The 26,557-nt window shown below is 42.4% G+C and overlaps 1 protein-coding gene across 3 annotated transcripts in view; it reads left to right on the forward strand.

Annotated features, from left to right (window-relative positions):
* LOC147726770 (baculoviral IAP repeat-containing protein 1-like) overlaps positions 1-26,557 on the forward strand; it is a 929,669-nt gene that overhangs the window by 897,722 nt on the left and 5,390 nt on the right. For all 3 annotated transcript variants that reach the window (XR_015309289.1, XM_086960817.1, XM_086960818.1), the window contains exon 13: positions 8,264-8,431. Coding sequence is in view for 2 of the 3 variants with exons in the window: in XM_086960817.1 (XP_086816943.1) it covers positions 8,264-8,431 (168 nt within the window). In the remaining variant the exon portion in view is untranslated. The remainder of the gene's footprint in view (positions 1-8,263; positions 8,432-26,557) is intronic.

Raw genomic sequence — 26,557 nt, forward strand, 5'->3', positions numbered from 1 at the left:
CCTGTGCTTTGAAAGTGCTGCAGCATGGTGCAGCCAAAGGGCTTGCAGTGCCGTGTTGCAGCACTTTCTTGTAACTGAGGCCCATAATGCTCACATTGACTCAGATTCTATCTGCTCCATGGACCGGATGGTTTACTTCGACTTTCAGGGCATGTATTTTCATATTCCATTCATGTATTCCCACAGGTGTTACCTGTGGTTCGAAGTGCACCAAGAACATTTTTAGTTTGCTATGCTTCCTTTCATCCTCATTAGTGCCACTCAGGTATTCAAGTGATGGCGGAGGTTACTGCCCATCTTCATAGGTCGCGAGTCTCTGCATTGCACTGCAGTCAGTCATGGACTACATCTGAATTATCGCAGAACTTTTACCAACATTGGATTTCACTATAAACCAAGTCACACCTGATAGTGGTCATAGTGGAGTTTAGAGCCTTTCCCCCCTGCTGCAGAGAATCTAGCACATTCAGGCTATGATCCCTATGTTTCAGATTCTATCATGGATCCAGGTCAGGGTGACTCTGATGCTTCTAGGCCTCTTAGGGGCAGATTTACAATAACTGGTGCATCCCTGCATGTCAGCAGGAATGCGCACGTTATTGTGCGTCAGGGCTCCGCCACAGTGGATGCGCCGCATTTACAATGCGGCGCACCATGGGGGCAAAAACAGCGGCGGCGCATTCCTGGAGTTGTGTCACACTCACGACACAGCTCCAGCAATGCTCTGGGGGGCCCTATCTTTGCAATGCTGCGTCAATCCTTACACCTGCTTCAAGCAGGCGCAGGGTTTTGACGCAGCATGGGCTCAAAAGTGACTGAGTGAAATCTTGTAGGTTTCACTCAGCCACTTTTAGGAGGTGCCGGAACGCCTCTCCCCTACCCCCCCCATCCCCCCCAAAAAAATGCAGTGGCAAAATTTTTGCAAGTTTGAGTTTCCACTAGAATACTCATTACGAAACACATTCCAGCTAGAGTGGAGCAAGAAACACATTTACGACTTCCCTTCACTACCACTCCTGCCCCAAGTACTAGAGATCAAGAACTACGGGCCCATGTCATCCTGGTAGCCCCGAATTTGGATTGGATATTGTGGTACCCGGAGCTCCTGAGCATGTACCTCTGTCCTCTGATCAGGATACCACTTCAGGAGGACCTCTTGTCCCAGCATAAGGGCAATGTTCTCCACCCAAACTTGCACAACTTACACCTACATGCGTGGAGATGTGGCAGTAAACTACTTTTGATCTGTCCTATGAAGCTGTAGATGTCATCCTCACCGCCAGACACTCCTCCACTAAATCAATCAATGCTGAGCACTGGGCACTGGGACTGGTTTGTTCATAGGTAGGATGCCCAGAACATTGATCCCTTGCGTGCGAAGCTGTCGGACATGCTTTTCTTTGTTTTGACTTTGGTACAGCAAGGTCTTGCTGTGGATGCTGTCAAAGGTCATTTTCGGCCTTTTCAGCATTTGTACATTTGCCAGACCAATCATCCTTGTGTAAATGACCTGTTGGGGTGTTTTAATAAAGGTTTGACACACATGTTCCCTCATAAAAAGTTTGAGATGTAACAGTGGTACCTTAATTCGTCCCAAACATTTCTCATGTGTATGTCTTTCGGGCCTATGCATAGTTGCTCACTGTATTTCATCACCTTGAAGACTGTTTTCTTCATTACGATTACATAAGTTTGTCTTATGAGTAAACTGCAGGTACTGTCAGTGTAATTGCCCCATACCATTTTTGTCTCGGAAAAATTGATACAGAGGAGGACTTCTTAGTTATCACACGTTGTGACTTCATTCCATAGTGGGCAATCCATCCTCTGCCAGTGGTCTTTACTCCCCCTCAGCTCTTGAAAGAGAAGGAGAGGCTCCATCGGTTAGACCCCTTACAGGTGTTAAGCTGTAGGTCATACCAAGGATGAACAACTTTTTGTAGGGGTGTCCAGAGCAAAGAGACCGAAGGCTGTGCAGAACAGCATCTTGTCACGGTAAGACAGTTCAGCAACAACATCAGGGAGCATTAGGGATGATAAAAGAAATTGTTAGAAAGATAAGGGAAGGGCAGTCAAAACACTGTACTGTGACAAAACTAGTCAACTCACTAAAACACCCGCTTAGAGTCCATCACCCAAACTCTGCATACAAAAACTTCTGGGCTTAAACATCCTGCCGAGTACTTTTGTCAAGTATTTGTGTAAACCCAGTCTTCTAAGGCTCATGGAATGTCAACGTTTATTCAGACCTCTACAAGGTAATTTGTAGAGGAAAGCGAGAAGACGTCAACAGTGATGAGAAAAAATAACAAAGACATTAAAATACTCCATAAACTCTAGCATCACCTCTTTTGCCCTCCACTCACCTCTAATCTGCTCTGACAACCTTTTTTTTTTTTTTTACAGTTTACAGTTTAATCTTTATTGTTTAGTTAATTAAAACCATAACAAGTTTCCTTTTCAGTTCACAACCAATATTTAAGATAAGATTACATAAAAGAGGAATGTTCAAGAATTAAGTTGCAACAAAAAAAAACACTTAAAATGGAAAAGAATGAGGAAACCAGAAAAACATAATACATTTTTAAAATATTAAACTGCTTTCAGTCGTTTTTCAAAAGCTAGCAGGAACTTTATCATCTTACAGATAATTTGTGGGTCCATATCCAAGCAGCCAATGACCGCTGTCCTGCAAGTGCATAGTCTCTTAACCAGAAAGCAGTTCTTTAAGAAGAGCATTCGCTCCTGATTCAGCTTCTTACAGTGACATATAATGTGAATAAAGTCTTCCTTAATTTGACCACAGAGCCGACTGGCAACGGATGCAGGATATTTCCAGGCAGGCTCGTCGGCCAACGTTGGATATTTACCAAATCTTAAGGCCATCAACCTTTTTTTTTTTTTTTAAACCTTTATTGATGACAAGAGTGATAGGCAGTACACAGCTTCACGCCTACTACCTGCAATTGCAGGCCGGCAGCTATATAGAATAGAGCCCAGGGCAGGCTCATAAGTAAAAAAGGGCACGACAATAGTACTTAAACACAGCATGCCGCCTACAACCCACTGGTCCGGCCGCGATAGAAAAGTGGCCTGGTCAGGTAGTACAAATGGCATATCTACAGGGTAGAAGCATATTGTATACAAGCAAAAAGCAATTGAGGCTTCTTTTTCAAGTTTTTAGTGAAAAAAAACAACCAGAAATCGAACTCAACTGGGAACAGTCCTTCCCATGATATACCACCATACAGTGTATGTGGATCAGAGGATCCGAGGGTGAGGAGCCTTAATGCAGTATTAAGTAGTGGGAGGAGCAACCTCCATCAAGGGCAGTAGGAACCACACCAACTAAATACTTCTGGCTGGCATGGGAAGGGCAAAGAGGGGAGAGGGGGGGAAGGGGTGGGGGTACTCTGACAACCTTATATAATGAAAGCCCTTTTTATATGGTTACCATATCATAGTGTATCCTGTTATATAATTAGGTGGGAAACATATATAATAATAACTGTTTAACCATATAGAGTTTTAATCATAACCTGTCTGTCCTACGGTAACCATGGCACAAGAGTAACACAATAAATACATTGAATAACGGACTAGTCCCAATATTCCATTTGTACATATAGGATAGAAGAGCGAACCACACTTGCTAAAAAGGATTCCTCTAGAAGAACTTAATAACTTCATCGAACTGCCGCTCATCAGATAGCCTTTGACTATGTAATCTGTCTATGAGCTGGTTGTGATCATCAGTCACTTCGTCCCGGCTCCAAACTGATGGCCAGAATGGGAATTTCTAACTGAGGATTTGAATAAAAAATTACACTGATGCAGCGTGAATCTTACCAAATTTTTCTCTTTCATCAAGTCAGTATTTGAATCACCAGGCCCATTCCATCACCTTTCCACAGAACACCATATTTCCTAATCATCAACCTGATTACCATAAACCAGCGTCCTCCAATGAATCTTTTGTTAAACTAACAGGGACTAGAAAACTTGGAGAACTTGAAACAATATCTTACGAGGACATGGAATAAAATAATTGATATCTCAACCTATTTCCTAGCTCTTCTCAGACAAACTATACAGACACCTGGAGACAAGAAATATGACTGAAAGAATTAGACAAAATTGATAAAGATAACTCATGATAAACAATGATCTAAAGCCTCAGTTTGGATGGAAGATCAAGAAATCTGTCAGATTTATTGACAAAATCATTAGTACAAGTAGCCTCACGATGCAGCATATAGCAATAATAGACAGCTAAAAGTGTGTCTGTGGAGAGAAACAAAATGAATTTGAGATTCAGTTATCAATCATACAAACCAAAGCAAGGCTGGGCAATTCAGTTCGTCTTTAAAATAGATCTGGCTAAGTCTGAACTGCAGCACTGCATGCCACAGCAGCAGTCAGCTAACCCTTCAGCCAAAAGGTTATTTCCTGCTCAACTTTAACAGACCGCAAAGTACAGGTTTCAGGGTTGCAGTTAGGAATAGTTCAGTTTAGTTAAAGACTTTGCCACCCAGTATAGATGGAAACAACATAAGGGAGTCAATAGGAATCAAAAGTCAGTCCAAGAGCATGCCAGGCAGGGAAAATGGAAATGACAGCCAGCCCTGACTCCTCCTCAGTTGGGCCAATTATACCTCAGAAAGTTCCTGGTTTACACCCCTTAAAGTATCCCTTTTGTCAATCCATGGGTTCCTCATTTGTCATTCACAGTGGTACATTTATGGGGTGATCAGTGAGTCACAAAAATCCGGAAGAATTAAGTAATCCTTTTGCACATTTCATTAGAATCATTAAGTCCAATTGTTTTACTCTTCCGTCACTTCCACAGAAGTAGGTGGAACTTTACTTGGCTCACAGTCTATCTGTTCCCAACACCTTTCCCTGGGTTTGCAATAATATTGTTAAACTTCTATCGAAAATGTTTCTTAGCAAGAACTGAGTCCATTGTTAACCAGTACAGGAAAGAAACTTCACGGAAAGTTCTCACAGTAGCTAAAGTGACTGTCTTTTTACATTTGCACAGGAAAGAAGAAAAACATTTTTAGGCCTACATGAAAATTAGCTGAATCACTGCTGTTCAATATTATTATAAAGCACATATTTGATAAAGGCATTTCAATTTTATCCATTATTTCAGTTATTAATTTTCTTTTAAGAACTATGCATCAGTATTACATACTGTTAAAATATTCATTAGAAGAAAAACTTGCACGTTGCCATTTTCAAAACGAATCATTAACGTGTCACTCTGAGATATATGTATTTTTGCATATACGTTACAGAAAGCCACGTTGCACTATGTCAGTTCTTTTTAAATAAGCAATTTTCATTATAATATTCTCAGGATGCAGGTATATATTTAATATTTTGATGCACATTTAAATGTTATTATCACGAAACTCTCTATGTTAACACATTTTAATTTCTCGCAATACATATTGTAATTGCAATTGTATTTATATAGCATTTACTACCCCCGACGAGGCGTTGAAGCGCATAATAATAATACTAATAATAGGGAAACTTATGAAGCACCTGGTTACGCACCCCGGCGTGTCCCCGCGCTGTAGTAAGTGAAAGCAGCATGCCCTCAGCTCAGCTCTGCTCACTGCTACTTAGCTACTGCACAAACAGATGGGTCTTGAGCTTTCCCCTGAATCTTGCCTCTGATGGCTCCAGATGGAGCTCCAGCGGAAGTTTATTCCAGCTCCTTGCTGCAAGGTGCCGGAAAGACCTGCCCCCCCCCCCCATACGGGCTTTTTTAATTCTGGGAATCACTATAGACCACCACCAGAAGATCTAAGGGAACGGGCCGGCCTGTACTTAGTAATAAGGCTGTGTAGCGGCTTCGGTGCTTTTCCCCAGATAATACGGTGGCACATATACAGAGCCTTAAACTCAATTCTCCTTCTAACCGGAAGCCAGTGTAGTGCCTGCAGCGCAGCCTTCGAGGCAGATCTTCTAGGAAGCCTCAGGACCAGCCGGGCTGCGGCATTTTGTAACACCTGAAGGCGATCAAGGCTCCTCATTGTGGCACCCAGATAGAGGAGGTTACCATAATCCAGTCGTGCGGTGACAAGAGCGTGCACTAGCGTCCGTCTAGCCTCCGTCAAGAGGAGGTCCAGCACTTTCCGCAGACCTTTCAGGACCCCAAAACACACCCCCACCACCCGACTAATCTGGGGCACAAAGGTTAGATCAGCGTCAAGCCACACGCCTAGATCTTTGGCTTGCTGGCACGGCGTGGGAACCGGTCCCAAACAGGTGGGCCACCATGCCGATGACCACACAGACGGGCCTCCCCCCACCACGAGCACCTCTGTCTTGCTACCGTTCAACCTCAGGCAGTTAGTAGACATCCATGCGGCAAGCTCCTGCATGCATGCTCTGAAGTTGACCGCAGCCAGATCCGGTGTCCGCGACAGGGAGATGACCAGCTGCGTGCCATCGGCATAGGACACAATTCGCAAACCATAGCCCTCTACTATAGTTGCTACAGGAGAAACATAAAGATTGAATAGAGTTGGGCTCAAGGCCAAACCCTGCGGTACGCCCTGACCCAAGTTGAGCACTCTAGAGTAGTAATCTCCCTGCCTAACCTGAAATCCCCGATTAGACAGGAAGGACTGAATCCATTTCAGCGCAGCCCCTGAGATCCCTCCCTTATTCAGACACTGTAGCAAGGTGAAATGTGCTACAGTGTCAAAGGCTGCGGTCATGTCTAGGAGGATCAGGGCCATAGTCTGACCCTCGCCCACCCCCTGTCTGATGGTCTCAACAGCCATTAGTAATGCTGACTCCGTAGAGTGGCGGGGTCTGAATCCAAACTGTGTCGAGTGGAGTAGATTCGCTTCCTCCACATACGGCATCAGTTGGGAATTCACGACCTTCTCTGCCACTTTGGCCACATAGGGTAGAAGCGAGATCGGGCGAAGGTTCTCCAACTTCTCATAGCTGATATTAGGCTTTTTCTGAAGGGGGAGCACCACCGCCTGCTTCCACCCCTCAGGCACGGGATGCGTCCTAAAAGATACATCTAACAGATGTCTAATATAGGGCTCCAGAATCGCAAGGCTGTCTGTGAGCAACTTCGGCGAAGCAGGATCCCTAGGAGAGCCCGACTTTATCGAGCTGCAGCTCTGTCGTAGTGCTTCAGGGGGAGGAGTAATAAAATTCTCTAGTGTGTTCAAACCCCTGACTTCCCGCTCATCCTCCATGAACTCAGATCCCATTTTAGTATCACCCGGAAAGGCGGAGTAGATCTTAGCTACTTTCTCCCAAAAAAATCCGCAATCTGATTACATGAGTCTACTGAGCTTTCCATAGGCATAGCCGGTGATTTAGACGAGGAAATTTCCCTGTGAATTTTAAACATATATGCGTTTATATGTAGTTCTAATTGTTTCTCTCTTTGTTTACATTTTCGTATCATCGTTTTAGAACACTTCATGCTTTTACGATGCATCATGTACTTCACATGTTTTTCGACTTAACATGTCTTTATCAAGAACCTATTTTCATAATTATATTTTACTAGGGAGAATTGATTGACGTAGCTGTCAGATAACATTTACACTCCATCAACACCCATACGGTGTTTGTGTATATTGGAATGTCGTGGCCTTCTCGTACACAATAGTACACATTTTGCCAAAATCACTTGTATAATCATTAATATAGTGAGCAGTGCCGTGCTCTGAGGATAGGCAGCCATCGTGGACCATACCTGCCAAACTGTGGTGGATTGGACTATAGGGCATTTAGGCTGTGCCCAATGGGCTGGTCTGACTGGTCAGTGTGTGGGCTGGTTTTTGGGCTGTTTGTGGGTCTGTTCGATGGGCTGTGGAGTGGGTTTTAATTGTTGATTCCCCCGATATTAAAACAAACATTGCTTGCTGCAAGTTCAAATCTATGCAGCCTTCCATAGCTTGCAAAACAAGTATAGATTGTGTCTTTACAAGTTCAAAAGAGCCCCAGTTTGCAAGCATGGGTCACGTTTTAGCTTTCTAATTCACCAATGGGGGCCACTTTTATTTTAGTGCCCGGGGCCTATTTTCTATCCCAGTCCGACACTGTTGCCAACAGCCTCAAACTTCTATTCTAGGTGTTTGGTTTCAGTAATTTCAAGGAGCTTGGAAGCTTGAAAGTGGCTTACTGTAGTGGATGATGTTGTGTTGCTGTCATTAAATCCTTTATTCTGTGGTGAATTCCTTCTAACTCACTAACTGCCCTCTCTTCACAGCCATGTCCTTAGCTTCCCTTGTTGAGCTGGAAGAGCTGCTCCTCCCGTGCGGTACGGGAATATCCGGGGCAGCAACAACCATTGTACAACAACTCCAACATCTCAAAAACCTAAAAATACTTAGATTCACAAGGACTTCTTTAGATGACAGCGCACTACTAGAATTAGGTGAGTCACAAATACGGGCTAGTCATTTTGGAATCAGATTCATTTGAAAAATATGCCTCAATGCTATGAAAGAGTTTGAATTGGTTAATGTTTGTTTATACAGCTTTGTGTCTGTGTGGAACACTCCCTATGACCCTGCTTGCATATATGACAATAACTTCCAAATGCATGTATTATGTGTAGTCACAACGTTTGGAGGAATTGGGTTTCTTTTTGGTGGCAAGTGGGTTAGCCAATAACTTTCTGGAAGAAGAATGATTGGAAACTGTTACCTTAAAGAGGATGAGGTGGAGTACAAGACACAGGCGGGCTTGTTTTGGACTAGTGTGGAGCTTCCATATATAGCAACAGAGAGCACTTACACTTGAGAAAGCATAGTTGAGTTGAGTGGACCCCTGGAGGGATATAATAATATTTCTTTTATCACAATTCTGTGGTCCTGAAGAAAGCTGAGCCAAATAAAGCAGAACACAGCAGAAACATGTCGACCACTTACACAAGATCACTAGGGCTTTAATTTCAACCCGTAGTGATCCCACTATTTTAATGTGAACAACTGGATCTCTTAATAAAGTTGTTGGGTTCCGGTTGTGATCTTTTAATGTCACCACTTATTCACTATTTTTCACATAACATAGTTGACATACCAGCTCCGCTGCAATTGCAGGCGTCGAAGCACACAGGGGGGATATTTGGTCTCCCCTCTGACGAGCCCCATGATGAAGCATGTCATCACTAGGGTGAGTGAGGGCTCTTTTTAGAAAATAGTTTTTCTTTACTTTGTCCTGTTAGTTTCTTGACCACCCAGGTTCATTATCTGGGTTTTTTATGACTTGGGCACATTGTCTTGTTAGGAACACATCTAAATAGGCGCTCTTTTGTTGGTAACTATCATGAGTAAGGGGTAGGAAAGTAGCCCTGTTTACCCTCACTCTCTATTTGTATTTACATTACATTTTTAGTAGTTATTAATTTTTTTTAATTGAATTTTGCGCTTTTAGTTCCGTAGCGGGTTGTGGGTTTATAGGGGAATAGGGTGTTTCCTTTGGCTCTTTAAGTGAGCTCGCCGGCGCTCGTGGCTCTTCTGCCTGAGACCCTTTCTATTGAAGGTGTCAATCATCGGTTACCCAATCTGCCGGGAGAGTTCTTTTTTTTTTTTCAAGCAGCTGGATCTGGAAGAGATTGATGAGCGGGCCAGCTACTTTGTTGCAGCTGCCTCTGCAATATTTCAGTTCCAAAGTGTCTGCAACAGATAGCTGTAGTCTAAGCAAAAGTGGCTGCTCTCCGCCTTGCTACCTTCTTACTGCTTTTGCCTGGTGCCAATGAGTGTCGCTAACTACCATTTTGTTCTTTACTTGGACAGGGTAAGTGGCTTTAAGATCTAAAACTTCCCTGCAACAATGGCAGCTCAATAATGGCTTCAAGGCTTTGTCCTCCTTTAGTCTGCACGTCTCTGTCTATTCTACCTATTTCTAACGAGCCTCAAAATGGAGACTCTCAAGGTTATTCAATCACTTTTTAGCCAATATATCAAAATGGACACCACTCAAAATGGCCTCGAAGTTGGTCGGAACAACAAACTTTTTAACCTCTGAAGCAGGTACGTCTTTGGACTCTTGTGCAAACAACATTGTTACTCACATGTGTAGTTTTTCTTTTCTTTTTAAAACAAAAGTACTTTTCACCTAAGAAGTTCATAACTTTAGTTTGGATTCCGCATTGAAAATTATTATTTTTTCTACCTCAGGCTTACTCCCATATTGCTGGGATCCCCATCCTAATCTACTGTTCCCTGCCTACTATCTGCCCCCTTGCAGTGGCATTCTCAACCCTCTTGGGCGAGTGGACACTAGCTTCCCTTCCTTCAAATAGGACCCCCTACTAAACGAGGGTACCTCTACACCCCTTATTTACTTTTGGCTCCTTTAATCGCTACCCAATACGCACATCAGACAACAAGGCACAAAATACTTATCATGCATCAAACCCCTTTGTCCAATCAGGTGTAAACTTGGTTAAGATCATCTACCCCCCTCCCAACCTATCAATAAAGGCTGAGAAGACTTTCAAGCACAATATACTCAAGAGATGGCCCGAAACACTAATATCGGACACATATATCTCAAATAAGGGCACTATTATCACTGATCTCATCTTCGACCCCAACAGAAGAGCGCATTGGAGAATGACCCTTACCTCCATGCTGTGCTGCAAACAGACCAAAACTCTGCATGGTTTTCGTTTAACCACGCTCCCATCCATGACACTTATGGCGGAGCTGACTATCTCCCTTTACCATGATGGCAATGTACTTTTTTAAGCCTCAGACCAGAATCTCAGCATTTCAATGATGCTTCTTGAGGTTCAAGAACAATCTAACTAACACCAATACCTCTAATGCCTCCACCAGTATTCAAAACGTGCCACTCTCTGGCTCTGATCCCGAGGTGATTGACGTCCCCTTCGTCCCATTACCCACGCTAGGGTATGCTAACATGTCCCCCACAGCTCCACCCAACTTAACAGAGGCTACCCCTACTCCCCACATCACGAGCCCTGCAGATGAAGGCTTATCTGACCTAAGTACCTCCCACCTTGTTGCCATCCACACCATTGCTACTCCCTTACCGTGCATCACCTCCTACCCTCAATCCCCTATGACACATGCATTTCGCTCTAATCACGGATGTGTGGAACACCCTTCTAACTCCAACAGTTAGATAGGATTGGATACTCGCCCCTTAGGCCCTGGATCTTCCAATCGCAGGGCCCAGAAACGTGTTGATGTCTCCCACAAGCAGATGAATCACCAATACTCACCCACACTTCCACTAAACACTTCACCACCCTCCACTCCTCTGAATTCCACTCCTCCTATACCCGCTCCTACTTCTAGCTCTGTTTGCTAGCTTGATTATGACGCTAGCTTTCTAAATAACCATGCCAATGGTCCTACCCAACCCTCTACCAACCATACTACAGCGGAACCCGTCATACTTGCGCAGGATACTCCTGCGAATAATTGCTCAAATAATCATGACCTTGAGAAGAGGATTAATGACCTCAAGCATGATATCTCTGTAGTCAAAGAGTTGGTGCAAAGCATTCTGCAGCTCTCCTTGAAGATGGAGAAGAATTGGGTATCACCCACCGTGCTGAGGAATGAAATGTATAATCCGCAGAAATTGCACACAACCAAAGACCTCACTGCCTTCTTCTCCTATCATAGCTCCAGCTGGAGCTCTAGGCCTCTACCTAACCACCACTCTCGGCCCCTCAGACCATTACCTCAGCTATCAGATGAAGATAGCTTCACCCTCCTTGGGACCTCCACTGACTCAAAGACGGTTGTTCACCCCAACTCCGCTCTCAAATTCCCCTCAATCATTGCAGACCCTGACACGGAACCAAGCCCTAAATTCAGTAATGTGAACACTGAGAACCTACTTCACATAAACACCTCCTCTCCAGAAGTGGTCACTTCCAAACTGCACATCAACTCGATGCTACTCAATTGTAGATCTGCTGTGAAACATGCAGCTGATATTTCTGATCTCATCATTGCGCACAACCTGGACCTTTTGATCATCACTGAAACCTGGCTCAATGACACTTCCTCCCCAATTCTTGACATTTTAATCCCCTCTGATTACTCCATTCTAAGAAGCAATCGACTTGGTAAAATAGGAGGGGGCATTGCCTGCATTCATTGCTCCAACCTCACAATAAAACAATCTTCTGGTAATATTTAATCCTCTTGTGAACAGGTAGTATCTGAAATTTGGAACAAATGGAATAAGATTTCCGTGCTGCATTCAATCTATCACCTCCTGGAGACAATCTAGTCTTCATTGAGCAAATCATGGAGATCATTACCTCGAGCTCGGATCAACTACATATTCCTCGGAGACTTCAACCTGCATTGGAATGAAACAAATGATCCAATTGTCGGTTCTTTTAAATCTTTCCTCTCTGACCTCAATTTCTCACAGCTATGTAAAGGTCCTACTCACAAAAAAGGAACCACTCTCGACCTCATCACTGCCAAAGACAACTTCATACAAACAGGTGAAATACTACCTAGTGACTGGTCTGATCATTTTCAAATCCCCTTCCTAATCCTAGACAAGGGACCGGCTCGACAGGGTCAACCCCTAAAAGCGAAACAACTGACTTGAAACATGAGAAACCGCAACATTAACATGATAACTTCTATCGCCAAAAATAGACTTCAAACTCCCCCCCCCCAAATTTGTCCAAAATGGATGATCTTTCTGAACTTTACATTAATACTTTCTCTAACATTATTGACTCTATTGCTCTGACACTGCTCAAAAGGATCCCAGTCAAACACTCAAAGCCATGGTTTAATGGTGCCCTAAACGAGGAACGGCGCAATCTAAGATTCTCTGAGAGAATCTGGAGAAACTCTCCTTCCACCACTAAGTTATCTCAATTGAGTAAAGTGAGAAGAGTCTACAATAAACACATTTGCTTGGCAAAAATCAAACACTTCAGAACTCAGCTGGATGGAGCCAAAATAGACCAAAAAAACTCTTCGAAATCATTAAGGAACAATCTAACGAATCTTCTAACCAGAGCTCTACTCCGTTACCCCTGCTTCCTAGTGGCCATGATTTCACAGCTCACTTCACTGACAAAATAAGGAAAAAAGAGCTGGAACTATCACCTGCCACTCCAACCTTGTTATCCATGATACCGCATGCAGGATTAGGGTAGGTGGCAGAATCCACGCCGACATACTCGCATTTGGGCTGCTCTCTCAAAAACAATGCTTCTTGGAGCAGTTTTCTACCAGACCGCTCTGAGATTCTCCGCAACATGGGATCCATCAAACCCTCCAACCACTTTGGTGATCCTCTACCCTCCAAACTCTATAAAGATTTGATCCCAGCCTTTCTTCCTCTTTGGTCTAGGATCATTCATAAATCCCTCTCACAGGGAAAGATTCCGGACTACCTAAAAGTTAGGCATGTTACTCCCATTCCTAAAAAGCCCAATGCGGACCTATCCGATCCAAACAATTTTTGACCTATCACCAGCAGTTTGACTCTAGCTAAAGTGCTTGAAAAATGTGTACATTCGCAGCTCTGCAAACACATTGAGAAATATCAACTCCTGGACCCTCATCAATCAGGGTTCAGAGCAGGGCACAGCACTAAAATGGCAATAACTCACATTGTTGATGACGCCGTGAGAGCCCTTGACCAAAATGTCCCTTGTCTCCTGATCCTTCTAGACTTATCCTCAGCCTTCGATACCATAAAACATGAAAACCTGATCGAGCTCCTACAACATAGGATGGGATTTTTGGGCCCAGTCCTAAACTCGTTTGCCTCCTTCCTTCACAACCGCACGCAAAGGGTCAAAGTTAATCGTGACCTCGCTGCCAATGCCCCGTCCTGATTGGAGTGCCCCAAGGTTCTGCGCCATCACCCACTCTCTTTAACCTGTTTATGGAGCCTCTGGCAGTCATTCTGAACAGAGCGAACATTCAATACCACATGTATGCGGATGATACGCAATTGTACCACAAGATCTCCTCGCAAGAGGACATAAAAACTTTAAATGCTGTACTTGCCCAAACTCAACAATGGTTAGCTCAGAACCATCTCCTACTAAATACGCTCAAAACTGAATTTCTTTGGATCACCCCACCTAATCATTCTGCTCCTACCCTTGACTGGATTAAACACCTACGTGCTCTGAACTATACATCTCATGTTGTAGACTCTGCCATATCCTTAGGTATCACCTTGGGTAAACACCTAAATAAGCAAGCTCACATCAGTGCTACTACTAGGAGTGCCAATTTCCAACTCAACATACTGAAGAAAATCAAACCATTCCTACCCCCGATAATCTCTGATTATCCCTAGACTGGAATATGGGCTGGTGACCCTAGCAGGACTTCCCAAAGCTAGCTTGGCCCCACTCAGAGCTACCTTGAATGCATCAGCCAGACTTTTACCGGGTTCAAGGAAATTTGATCACATTTCACCCGACTTGCTGCAGCTAAATTGGTCATCCATTGAAGCAGGAATACGACTCAAGGTCTGATGCATAAAGCCATTCACCACAATACCCCATACTACCTTGCAAATAAGCATGAGCTATCGGGCTCCAGCTGGAACCTGAGAAGTACATCCACCCTTCTTTTGAAACCTCCACGATTCAAAAACAAAAAATCATACAACTGGTCTTGCTCCGAGAATCTGGAACTCCCTGCCATCCAAGATCAGATTCAATCCATCCACGACCTCCTTCAAAAAACTGGTCAAAAGGCAACTAATTAACAAATGTTAACCCATTGATCATGCTTGTGTGTTTTGTCAAGAACAAAAACTTTGAATTATTTTCACTGATATTCTATTATCTGATTCTGATATTCTATTATTATATGTGTTTGCCCTCTTTTTGTTCAAGTCCTAGATAGCTCCTTTAACTGCATTGGACTGTTTTGATTCTGTTAGTTCCTTATTTCTGCTTACACTCTTTGTGGCACATCGCACATCTTGGTCGTTTCTATTGTATGATGTTTTACTATGAGCGCTCTATGGCACCTCCGAAACACTATACTCTCTAATTTTGAATGTTTTCCCAAATATTGTAACTTCACTTACCTGGTTTATGTTTTGTATACTTGTTTTGTATACTTGCTGGTGCTAACTCTGTACTGCGCTCTGATACCCTTTTGGGTCTTGTTCGCCCTCTATAAAACTTTTCAAATAAATAAATAAAAATAAGGGTGGGAAGTAATTTAATTATATTACATTTGTTTAAAAAAACATTTAGAATTTTGCATTTTTAGTTCCGTAGCAGGTCGTTGGTTCATAGGGCAATAGGGTGGGAAGAAATATTAATTATATTACATTTATTTGTTTTATTTTTATGTATTAATATTTGTTTAATTGAAATGTTTTTTTTTCTTTCTTTTTTTTTATCCTCATTTATGTGCGAGGCTCCAATCTACCAAAACCAAAGAGAAAACCACCACAGAGCAATAGGCCGACTAGTCGTGTATTGTGCCAACTCAGCTTATAAGCTGGTAAGGAAATTGTAGGGCGCGAAGCGAGGCCAGTTCCTTTCAGCACTTTATACGGAGACCAATCTTAAACCAGCTTAGGATAGTATCTCAGTTGATAGTGCCCGACTTATCGAGACCACTTTGGTACCAAGACTGTCAATCTTGATAGCCAGGATGGGCAGTGCACACGTTAATCATTGTTTAATTGAAATGTTATAGTGGTAAATGTGTAAAGTAATTTATTATTAATTGGTTGTTCATTAATTTCAATTAATTAATTGGTAATTAATTATGGTAATTTTGTAATTAAATGTAGGTGTGTGTTGTGTTGTTGTAGGTGTAAAGGGTCGGAAGTATTTTTTTTATTTATGAATTAATAATTGGTTGTTATTTAATTTTAATTAATTAATTGGTAATTAATTATGGGAATTGTTTCAATAATTTGAGGGTGTGTGCTGTGGTGTTTATAGGAGTAAAGGGTGAGAAGTAATTTGTGTTTAATTAATTAACAGATAGGGGTCGATTCCGATTCGGTAAAATGCCCTCCGAATAGCCGTACGGAGCTTTTTTCCCGTACGAATCGTATGCAGAACCGTACACGTACGTAAGATGTAGTACGAGGTGTACCCAAAGCAGTTCTCATACCGAAGACCGCACAACTCACTAATCCGTCCGAATCGCATTCGGAACGCGCAGTACGTGATGTCTGTATTTATCGAAGCTGCATTTTCCGACCCAGCAAGTACGAATCGTATCGACAACACTCCGTATGACTCTTTTTCTACGGGAGCTTAAAACGTCTGTAAAAGCAGATTTCACCTCAAAATGCGTACAAAACGGACCCCCCCCACCCCGGGTACGGTGCGTACACCCCATGACTGCAGGGGTACGGTGCATCGGGGTACGGTGCGTACACACCTGGATTTCAGGGGTACGGTGCGTATGTCCCCGTGAGTACACCCCATGATCGTAGGTGTACGGACCGTAGGGGTACGGTTCGTACACCCCAAGGTCGTATGTGTACGGTGCGTACACCCCTTACGTACACCCCTTGATTTTAGGGGTACGGTGCGTATGTGATAGTGTTCCCCTCCGTACGAATTGCTCATACGCGACGTTTACCATACGAATCGCGTACTGATTCCCCGGTCCGGATCATACTTGGCGGGTCGTACGGCATTTTTACGAAATCGTATGGTTCACTGTGCGGGTCGATGTCGTACGGATTTACCCTTCATGTTCGTACGGTTCGCAATGATTCGGATGTATTCTCTCGCAACGGATCGTACTACACGATTCGGACGATTCGGACGGAAACGGCTACGAATACGAAACGTAGTACGGATTAGTTTCCTGAATCGGAATCGACCCCCTAGTAGTTAATTAATGTTATTTGATATTTATTTTTGGTGAATGTTTATTTTTTGTGTGTTGTGTTTACTTTTAAACGGGTAAAAGTTTAGTATTAAATAAAATGTAAATATTTAATTATTATTTGTTAATAGTAATAGTTTTTATTTTTAAAATAAGTATTAATTCTGTTTTATTATTTTATAGTTTCATTTAGGTGTGTGTTGTGGATATTATAGTGTTGAAGTGTGTGTAGTCAATTAATCTTTATTCGTTTTTTAGAAATAATATTTTTATAATTGACAATTATGTTAATTATGTAAATAAATGTTATTAAATGGTGTTGAAGTTTTTTGTTATTGGTGTGGTGTTATAGGGTAGGAAATAAAATTAATACATTTATGGTTTAATTAATTATTTTGGCTGTAAATAATTCCTAGTTTAAAAGAATTATTTTTCGTAAATGTATTTTATTATTATGTGTTCTTTTTATGTGTTTAATATTTGTATATATTTTTTAAAATATTGTTTATTATTTTTTTTAAAGAAATATATTATTTTTTACTTGTTTGAGTGTGAATAGTCAATTTTTTTCTCCGGTATCCAAAACTTCCCCATCTGTTGCATTCACTGGAGTAGGAATTGTAATTTGTACCCCTCCGCCATCCAGCACTTTCTCTACTGTTGCACTCACTAGAGTGGGAATAGTCATTTTTACCCCGCCGCTATCCAACATTTTCACTACTGTTGCACTCACTGGAGTGGGAATACATTTTTTTACACTTCTGCTATCCAACACTTATCCTACTGTTGAATTCAGGGGAGTTGGAATACAAATTGTTACCCCTCCACTATCCAACATTTTCCCTACTCTTGCACTCTTTGGAGTGGGAATATTAATTTTTGCCCCTCCACAATCCAACACTTTCCTCTCACCTGAGTGAAAATACTAATTTTTACCTCCCTGCTATCCAACACTTATCCTACTGTTGCACTCAGTGGAGTGGGAATAGTAATTTTTACCCCTCTGCTATCCAGCACTTTTCCTACTGTTGCACTCACTGGAGTGGGAATAGTAATTGTTTCCCCTCCGCTATCCAGCACTTTCCCTACTGTTGCTGTCATTGGAGTGGGAATAGTAATTTTTACCCCTCCACTATCCAACACTTTCCCTACTGTTGCACTCTTTGGAGTGAGAATAGTAATGTTTACCACCAGCTATCCAACATTTTCCCTACTTTTGCACTCACTGGAGTTGGAATAGTAAATTTGATTATTTTGCTATCCAACACTTTGCCTACTGATTGGGTTGGGCATTTTAAGTTTAATTATTTTTTCATTGTTTAATGTTTTAATTTATTCTAGAATATGTTTTTTATATTTAAAATTATGTATATTTATATTTTTATATAATTTTAAAGACAATAGTTTATAAAAAAAATTTAAGTGAACATATATGTATAAATTATGTTTGTGTGTTTAGTTTTTTAATTTAAGTTTATTTGTTATATTTTGTAAAAATGTAAATTACATTTAATTAATTTTGTTAACATTAATATTAATATTTAATATATCTAATATATAGTATTCTATTTTCTATATATATTTAAATCAATATTTTTTTATCTTTCTTTTTTACATCGATATTTTTGATTTGCTATTGCACTTTTTAGGTATGGTAGTCTATATATTTTTTTCTAGATATTTTGAATATCAATATTTTTAACATTGATATTCTATCATTGAACCCCTGAATGGGCCAGCTAAATTAGGAGATGTCTGACAGGGTTCACACATGAAGACCTTTCAAAATCTTAAAGAGGAATATGACTTACAAAAATTTACATTTTACAAATATTAACTGCCGCTACATGCACTACCCTTGTATGCTCTGTAAGAATTTAACCTGTCAGGAAGCAAAACTGACTTCTGACCCAATGGGGAGATTAAGGGGTTTGCAACTCCACAGATCAATCATTATTATTGCCCCCAGCTGTTTCACAGCCCTCAGCGAGCATCCCTCATAGAGGGATGCAAAAATGGCATCTCTGGAAATGGTAATTTCCTCCCCACTGCGCCCCATATAGCTCAACTATCTACACATTACGTATTTCATCCTCAAATCCCCATCCAGAGTTTATGGTATGCGGGTGGGCTCCTTTCATCCTCCTGCTACCGATGTGTCACTTGTAATAGTGAGTCCTTCCATGTGGTCTGAAGCTGTCCCATCATAACAAAATTCAGGGCCAGGCTGCTAACCACCCTCTCCCAAATATGTAGAGTGCCTTCCTATGTATCTTTGAGGATTTTGGATGCTAGAAGTGAGTTCACTTTAGTAGGGACTGGCCATGTAATTGCCAAAGGAGACTGACTGGGTTAAGAGGACTGGTTTTCTTTCTATACATCAGTTCGCTCCTGCAAAGGGCGGTTTGGCTTAGCAAATATCTGACAAAGGTGTTTGATACACTGTAGTTTGTTATATTAGTTACATGAGACTTTAATCAATTGTACTATTGGCAATAAACTGGATAATCACAAGGGACTTCAATTTAAACATGCTTAGGAGACAAGCTGATGACAACCACTCAGGGGAGGATCCATATGCTTGGGAGGAAATGCCCCAAGACATTAACACAGATGGAAGACTCACAAACATCTGGATAAATCTATTGTCGTTCTTAGAGCAACTGTGCTCACGCGCATTAAACAGCAGATTCCCTGGAGATAGCCCACAAACAGCAACAGTGAACAACGCAGTAACAACGTAGATTTCAGCGACCACTTACCCCAGGAAATCACGGTAGAAGAGCCATCATCATACAAATTGCCCCCAGCAAACTCAATCTGCTCAGATTATACCAACAACAAGAGAAGAGTAAAATGTAGCACCAATGATCCTGAAGGACTCCTCTCTTAAGTGAAACAGCTCTGGGAAGAAGGGAAAGCAGCCAACCCCGACATAATTGGAGGCTGGGAGGCATTCATAAACGCCCTACGTAACAGCTACGGAGACATAAAGGGCCACTCTCGAAACAGGAGAATAAAGTCTCATCAAAACTTACGGCCAGGCTCCAACCGACGGAATAACGACAAATTAAAACAGCCTAAAGCAAGGTTCACTTAAGGAAGTTAATTCATTAGCGCCCTAGACGCTATTTGGAAGGGAGTATGTTCAGCCTCCATACTTGAATCCCCTGGCTGTAACTAGAGTCAGGATGTAAATCCGTAATTAATCTCAGGGGTAGTGGGGATGTCTCTAAGTAGTCTAGTACCCCTCTAATGGCACGACAGACTACCACATAAAACAGAAGGTGCATAGAAGAATGTAAGCCTTGCTCCATAGATAAAAATTGACATGCTAACTGAGAAGGCTGGACACCAGCAGTAAATTTATGAGAGTAGCACAAGAGTAGTGAAGGGAGTGTACTTTTTTAACAAGAGGCTTGGTAGAATGATAAACTAGACATGACCACAGAAAAAGTATTAATTGCTCCTCTGTACCCATTTTGACTAACAGAACATATCCAGTTCTTGGGAATACCGACGATATTCTATGCCCGTTCAAGGAACGTTTTAAAACACTAAGAGGTAAGACATATACATACCAATCACTAGGTTATAAACAGGAATATAGGCAAGACACAGAAAAGATACTATGTTTTTTACCCCTATAGATATCCAAAACAAACTGTGAAATAGTTTGACAATACGAAAGGAAGACACCCCAAGAGAAGGAGCTCCTAGATCAGGAGAGAGGTAACTAGAACAACATAATTATCTTGTTAGGTGATAACATGTATCATGCGATAACTCTTGCTAACACATGGATATCATTTGATAGGAAATATCCACACTAAAGCTTGCAGAATCAAAGTGCAACGCAAAGCAGATCCTATACTGGAACATCTCCTACATTAGTTGGGGGTGAGATTGAACTTCTTTTACTTCATATAGGACCCTTACAGTAGAATCCCTCCCTAGTTTAAAGTAAAGACAAACCGGTTTTCCACACTGAAAATGACTCGGAGGGAATGTAATGCTATGTGTTTAATAAATATACTGTAAATGTGGTTGGGCCTTATACTAGATGTAACGCACAGCGTAAACAAAATTGAGTTCTCTGATGTATTTGATTGTCATACCACCAGTATCAAGATATGTCTCCATTGAGCAACCATCCAATAATTAGAAGATAGGGACCGATAGGCAATACTGGAATCTAATCTATAGTGGGATAATAAGTAACACCCATCTAAGATATGAGGAGTCAAGACAGACTGAATAAAGAGAAACTGGTACCATGTACGATAAATGACTCCGTACGTTTCTTCCCATATATCTACAGATACGGTGTAACTAACCGCTTCTTGAAACCCCAGCAAGAGAAGTCCTGAGGAAGGTGCCACAGAATCAATTGTACTGCACCGAAACGCGTCGACGCATTGTTTTTTGACAGAAAGAATCCAGTCAGGGCCTGGTAAACTTTAGATGGATATCCAACATTATCACTAATGTTTACATGAGTCCAAGTGGTTTAGGCCGTTGGATCTAGGAATATTAAGTGGCAGAGATATCTGTGAGCCACAGTGATACGAGGGGTTTGTCATGATATGTAGTTTTGTCTTTTGTCCATCAATTGCCAATATGTTTTAGATATGTCTCTATTAGCTGTGTATTTTACCATTGTGTTTGTGTAACATTGTTTCTATTTGTGTATGATCCTTTCAAGGTACATTCCTTGGATTTTAAACTGTATTGTAATGATTTGTATGAATTTGCCTTGCTTTTTTACTGCCTAGGCATTGGTTTTTAATAAAATTAGATTGTTAACGATTCTATTTCTTTGTAGAAACCTTTTTATATTACCTGATACACAGTGCACTATAGGTTCTTCTTCCCTGACAAGTCAGGGCTGAGGGCATAGGTGAACAAGTAGACTCCAGGGATTCCCACTTTGACTTAAAGCATGGATAAACCTCACATTACGGAGGCTGAAGAAAGACCCCCTCGGCATTACAAGAGCTGAGGCAGTTAAAAGCTACTCGCAAAAAACCTATTTGGCAAAACAAAAAGGAAGCCGAAGAATCTCTTTGGGCCAGACTCCTGTACGACATCAAAAACAATAACAGCGCACAATTTTGAATGCCCTATCTAACCCGCAAGGCCAGTGCATCAGCTCCAATGTCACAGAAGAAGCATGGATAACTTACCACAAACCTCACTTTAACAAAGAACAGACTCCCCAAACTGGCTTAAATAACCCTGTGCCTAGTATGGAAAATCAACCGCTCCAGCCAAACCTTAATGCAGAACATGGACAGAACTTCACAATCACAAACACCCAAGTTCACAAAAGAACCTTGAAAGGTGGACGTAAAGGAGCTCCTGGCCCAAACGGGATCCTGCCCATATTATTCAAACAAGACCCTGAATTTTTGGCTACAGTTTTAAAACCGATCTTTGATAGAATCCTGCAGACGTCAATATTACCATCATCGTGGAGGGGCTCAATAATCTCTCTCATTTACAAAAAAGGCAACAGGAGCGATCCAAACAGCTATCGGTTGGTAGCTCTTCTGGACAAGGAAGCCAAATATTATGCCCGGGTACTCCTTCAAGAATTAACCACATGGGCCACAGAAATTAAAGCAATACCCTACAATCAAACCGGTTTCCTTAGAGACATGGGCACTGCCACTAACATCTCCGCCCTCTCACTAATGATAGACGCTGCACTTTTAATCAAACAGCCTCTGTACATCTGCTTCATCGATTATAGTTCAGCATTTGATCACATAAACAGAAATATTCTGTGGCAAAAACTAAAAATGTTGGGTATCCCATCATTGCTACTAAGACAACTAATCCTTCTGCATAGTAACACCTGGGTACAAGTAAAGTTGGGGGCAGGAGACCATCTATCGATAAAGATGAACACAACTTCAGGATTAAAACAAGGGTGTGTATTAGCACCAACACTATTCAAACTATTTATGGCCGAGCTTTCAGTCCAACTTAACGGAAGCAAAGCGCATGCCCCTAGGAGGTCGCCAGCTATCCAACCTCCTATACGCAGACGACTTAGTACTCATCAGTCGAACACCCATAGGATTACAACGCCTGCTGGACATTACATCTCAATACTCAGATACCAACAAACTAAGCATCAACCAAGACAAAACAAAAGTCATATGTGTAAATCACCGGAAAATAAAAATAAAATACAACTGGCACCCGGCAAAAGTCAAGCTTGAAGTTGTACAAGACTGCAAATATCTGGGGGTCATGATTGACAGCAAAGACCATTACAAAGCACAATTTGAGGCAAAAAAAAAGAGGGGAATAACAACAGCGGTAGCATTAAGAAACCTGAAAAATATAACCGCTGGTCCAAGCTTTCTCCCTCTGACCAAGGTGATACAGGCCAAACTTTTTCTATCAATCACCTATGGAAGTGAAGCCATGAGAGGGAGGGACGTGGAAACATTGAATGGCACCATCGCAAGAGCGCTGAGAATAATGTACGGGCTGCCTGGATATACATCTCCGGGGCAAATGAGGCTTGAATTCGGGATACAAAGACAGGAGCTAGCCAGAAAAGGAGCTTTTGTTAAAACCTGGTTCAAGATCAAAAAAGGGCAGCCAGAAACGTTAAACTTCTACTTGTGGAGAGAAGTAGAAACTACAGAAACTTGCCCAGCTAGATACTTCTTGGACACTGCACTGGACCAGTTAGGGTTACGGCAACTCTGGGCAACGTCGGGGACCATGTCAAGCTTCAAAAAAATCGTAAATAGCATTGTTAAAAAAGAGTCTATCTTACAAGACAAAGCGGCCTTGACAGAACGCTCACATGGCTGGCTCACTATACAATCCTACAGTAAAGCGACTCCTCAAGCTTACCTCCTTTCCAACTTCTCCAAAATCATCAAAGAGAAGTTTCAGAAATTTCGGTTAGGTTTATTACCATCTGCATACCATCTGCCCCCTTGGCTGCGCCCTCAAAAGCCAGTAATGTGCCGTCTTTGTGGGGAAGGAGAGGAGGACATAGTCCATATCATAACCATTTGCCGTGAGCTGATGCGGGACCGCCGGTTTCTACTTAGACCTATTTTCAACAAAAAACAAATACGGTTGTGCAGACAAGCGGTGCTTGCAAGCTTCTCTTATTTATTTATTTACGTAATTTTTATAGCGCAACAAATACCCTGGGGTGTCTCGGCGCTGTGGAGCTACTGGGGTCAGTCATCCTCTCACTGGTTAAATAACCACGTTTTTAAGAGCCTGCGGAAGCTCATCAGATTCGGGGCAGTTTTGATGGAATGTGGCAAAAGATTCCAGAGTTTTGGGGTGGCCACCAAGAAACGTCTATCTCCCCAGGTGGCCGTTCTTGTGCGTGGAACAGTGAGGAGGTTGGTATTGGCCGATCTTAATTGCCGTCTAGGAGTGTATGGCTGAAAGGCTTCCGTCAGGAACCTGGGTCCTATGCCGTGTACTGCCTTATATGCAATGGAGAGGGCCTTGAATTTAATGCGGCTCTCTACTCTCAGCCAGTGGAGTTGACGAATGCCAAGAGTGGTGGAGTTGCGGCGAGGAATGCTCAGGAGAATCCTGGCTGCCGCATTCTGGATGGATTGCAGCTTTGTTATGATACGCTTCTGGGTATGGAAAAAGAGAGCGTTTCCATAATCCATTTTGGAGAAGACTAAGGTAGAGACCAGAGTCTTCCCAGCTGAGGGAGGGAGATAAGGCAGCAGCTTCTTAATCTTTTTCAGAATAAAGAATGAAGACGACACAACCTTGTTTGTATGAAGGTCAAATACCAACTTGCTGTCAAAAATGACTCCCAGGTTTCTGGCTTTTTCCACTGGGACAGGTGGATAGCCGAGCTTTTCCGGCCACCAGTTAGAAGACCATTCTGGAGAGAGTTTTCCAAAGGTCATAACCTCGGTCTTGTCCGAGTTGAGCCTAAGACAATTAGAGGCCATCCAGGTACTGACCTCAAGCATAGCTCTCTGGAAGTTGGCTGCCACAGTGCAGCCGTCCTTATGGATGCCCAGGACCAGCTGGGTATCATCTGCATAAGATGTTAGCCGTACTCCATGTGCCTTTATTACCCTCGCTAAGTCCGCTACATAAATGTTAAATAGCATGGGACTTAGCAAGGAACCTTGTGGAACTCCACAAGGGAGTGCAGAGGTGGGTGAGTAGAAATCTCCCAGCCTTACAGTCTGGGTACGGTCTGCCAGGAAAGATGAAATGAGATCCTTGGCCATACCGCTTATGCCCAGAGCTGTGACACGGTCGATTAGGGTGGCATGGTCGACCGTGTCAAAGGCCGCTGACAAATCCAAAAGGATGAGGACAGCCGCCCCCCCCTGATCCATGATTGCCCTGATCTCGTCAGAGGCCTTAATCAGGGCGGTCTCTGTCCCATGCCCTTTCCTAAAGCCAAACTGCGTTTCATCGAGAAGTTGGTGGGTCTCAACGAACTCTGAAAGCTGTCTATTCATCATGGATTCTCTGGCAAAGACACTCAAATAAGCTGCTGCCTGGTAAAAATTTTAACTGCATCTGATCTTCGATTAAAACAGTGCATACAACCATAACAGCATTTTAAGCACATAATTTCAAGCATTTTTGCACATGTAAGCCTCAAAGGAAAGCATCAATAGGCTAACTATATGATATTTTTTGCACAAATCAACGGATATTGAGGCGGCACTAGGCACTTTAAATTTGCACTTTTCATCATGTCATCACTCTGTAGCCAAGACTCTGATAAGGGGGGTAATCCTATCTCACAAACTGCTGCTAATCTCTACTAACAAAAATGAAGAAACAAGACTATGGGTCACCAAGGCCGGGGGAGTGGATCTGTTCCACAATCTTAACGTGTCTTTTTAACTGTGGCTATCAGCCTTTTTAAACTGAGGTTTTATTGCTTATAAGAGATGGTCAATTTTTGAAATGGTTTTAATTAACTGCACAATAAACAAATGTCTTACTTACTATTGGCAATATATAAATATTTTATTAATCAGTAATATTAATGCACAACAACAGAAAAATATACTACGCACTCAGTATTTGCAGAGACACCACATATTTACAACTGCTTATCGCCACCAGATCGTCACTTTTCAGGGCTTTCTAGTGACGATAAGCCATTTGCCTCATACAAGGCAGCGTTAAGCCACTTACTGTGGCTTAACGCCGCCTTGTAAATAAGGCCCCTTTTTACACTGCACTTAGGGGCTGATTACACCACCTGCCATCTTAGCAGTGTTTGGGACCACCTGCCAGACATGGGGCGGTCCCACTACTACAATTAATATGCGCCCGCCATACTGGCGGGCGCATCCTGGACTTTTCACATTGAGGGCGGTGCTGCTGACTGCAGCACTGCACGCTATGTGAAATGTGTGTCCACAGCATTTCCCTGCACTACGTGGCAGGCACCATGAGGTGCCTGCCACTTGGTGCATGGAAATGAAGGGGGGTACCCATGGTAGTGCAGTGACACCCCCTCACAACGGGCCCCCAAACTCAATCCCCACCAGCCTTTCCATGGCAACATCGGCGCCATGGAAAGACTGCCCTAAACCTACATCCTGATCTGGTGAACGGTGCCTTCTAGGCACCACCACCATTTCAGGGGCCCTGCACCATCTGCCAGGCAATTGATGCCTTTGGGGGACATTGCGTCCGCCGTGATACCCACTGCC

The sequence above is a fragment of the Lissotriton vulgaris genome, chromosome 3_1 (assembly GCF_964263255.1).
Source record: "Lissotriton vulgaris chromosome 3_1, aLisVul1.2, whole genome shotgun sequence".
Lineage (NCBI taxonomy): Eukaryota > Metazoa > Chordata > Amphibia > Caudata > Salamandridae > Lissotriton > Lissotriton vulgaris.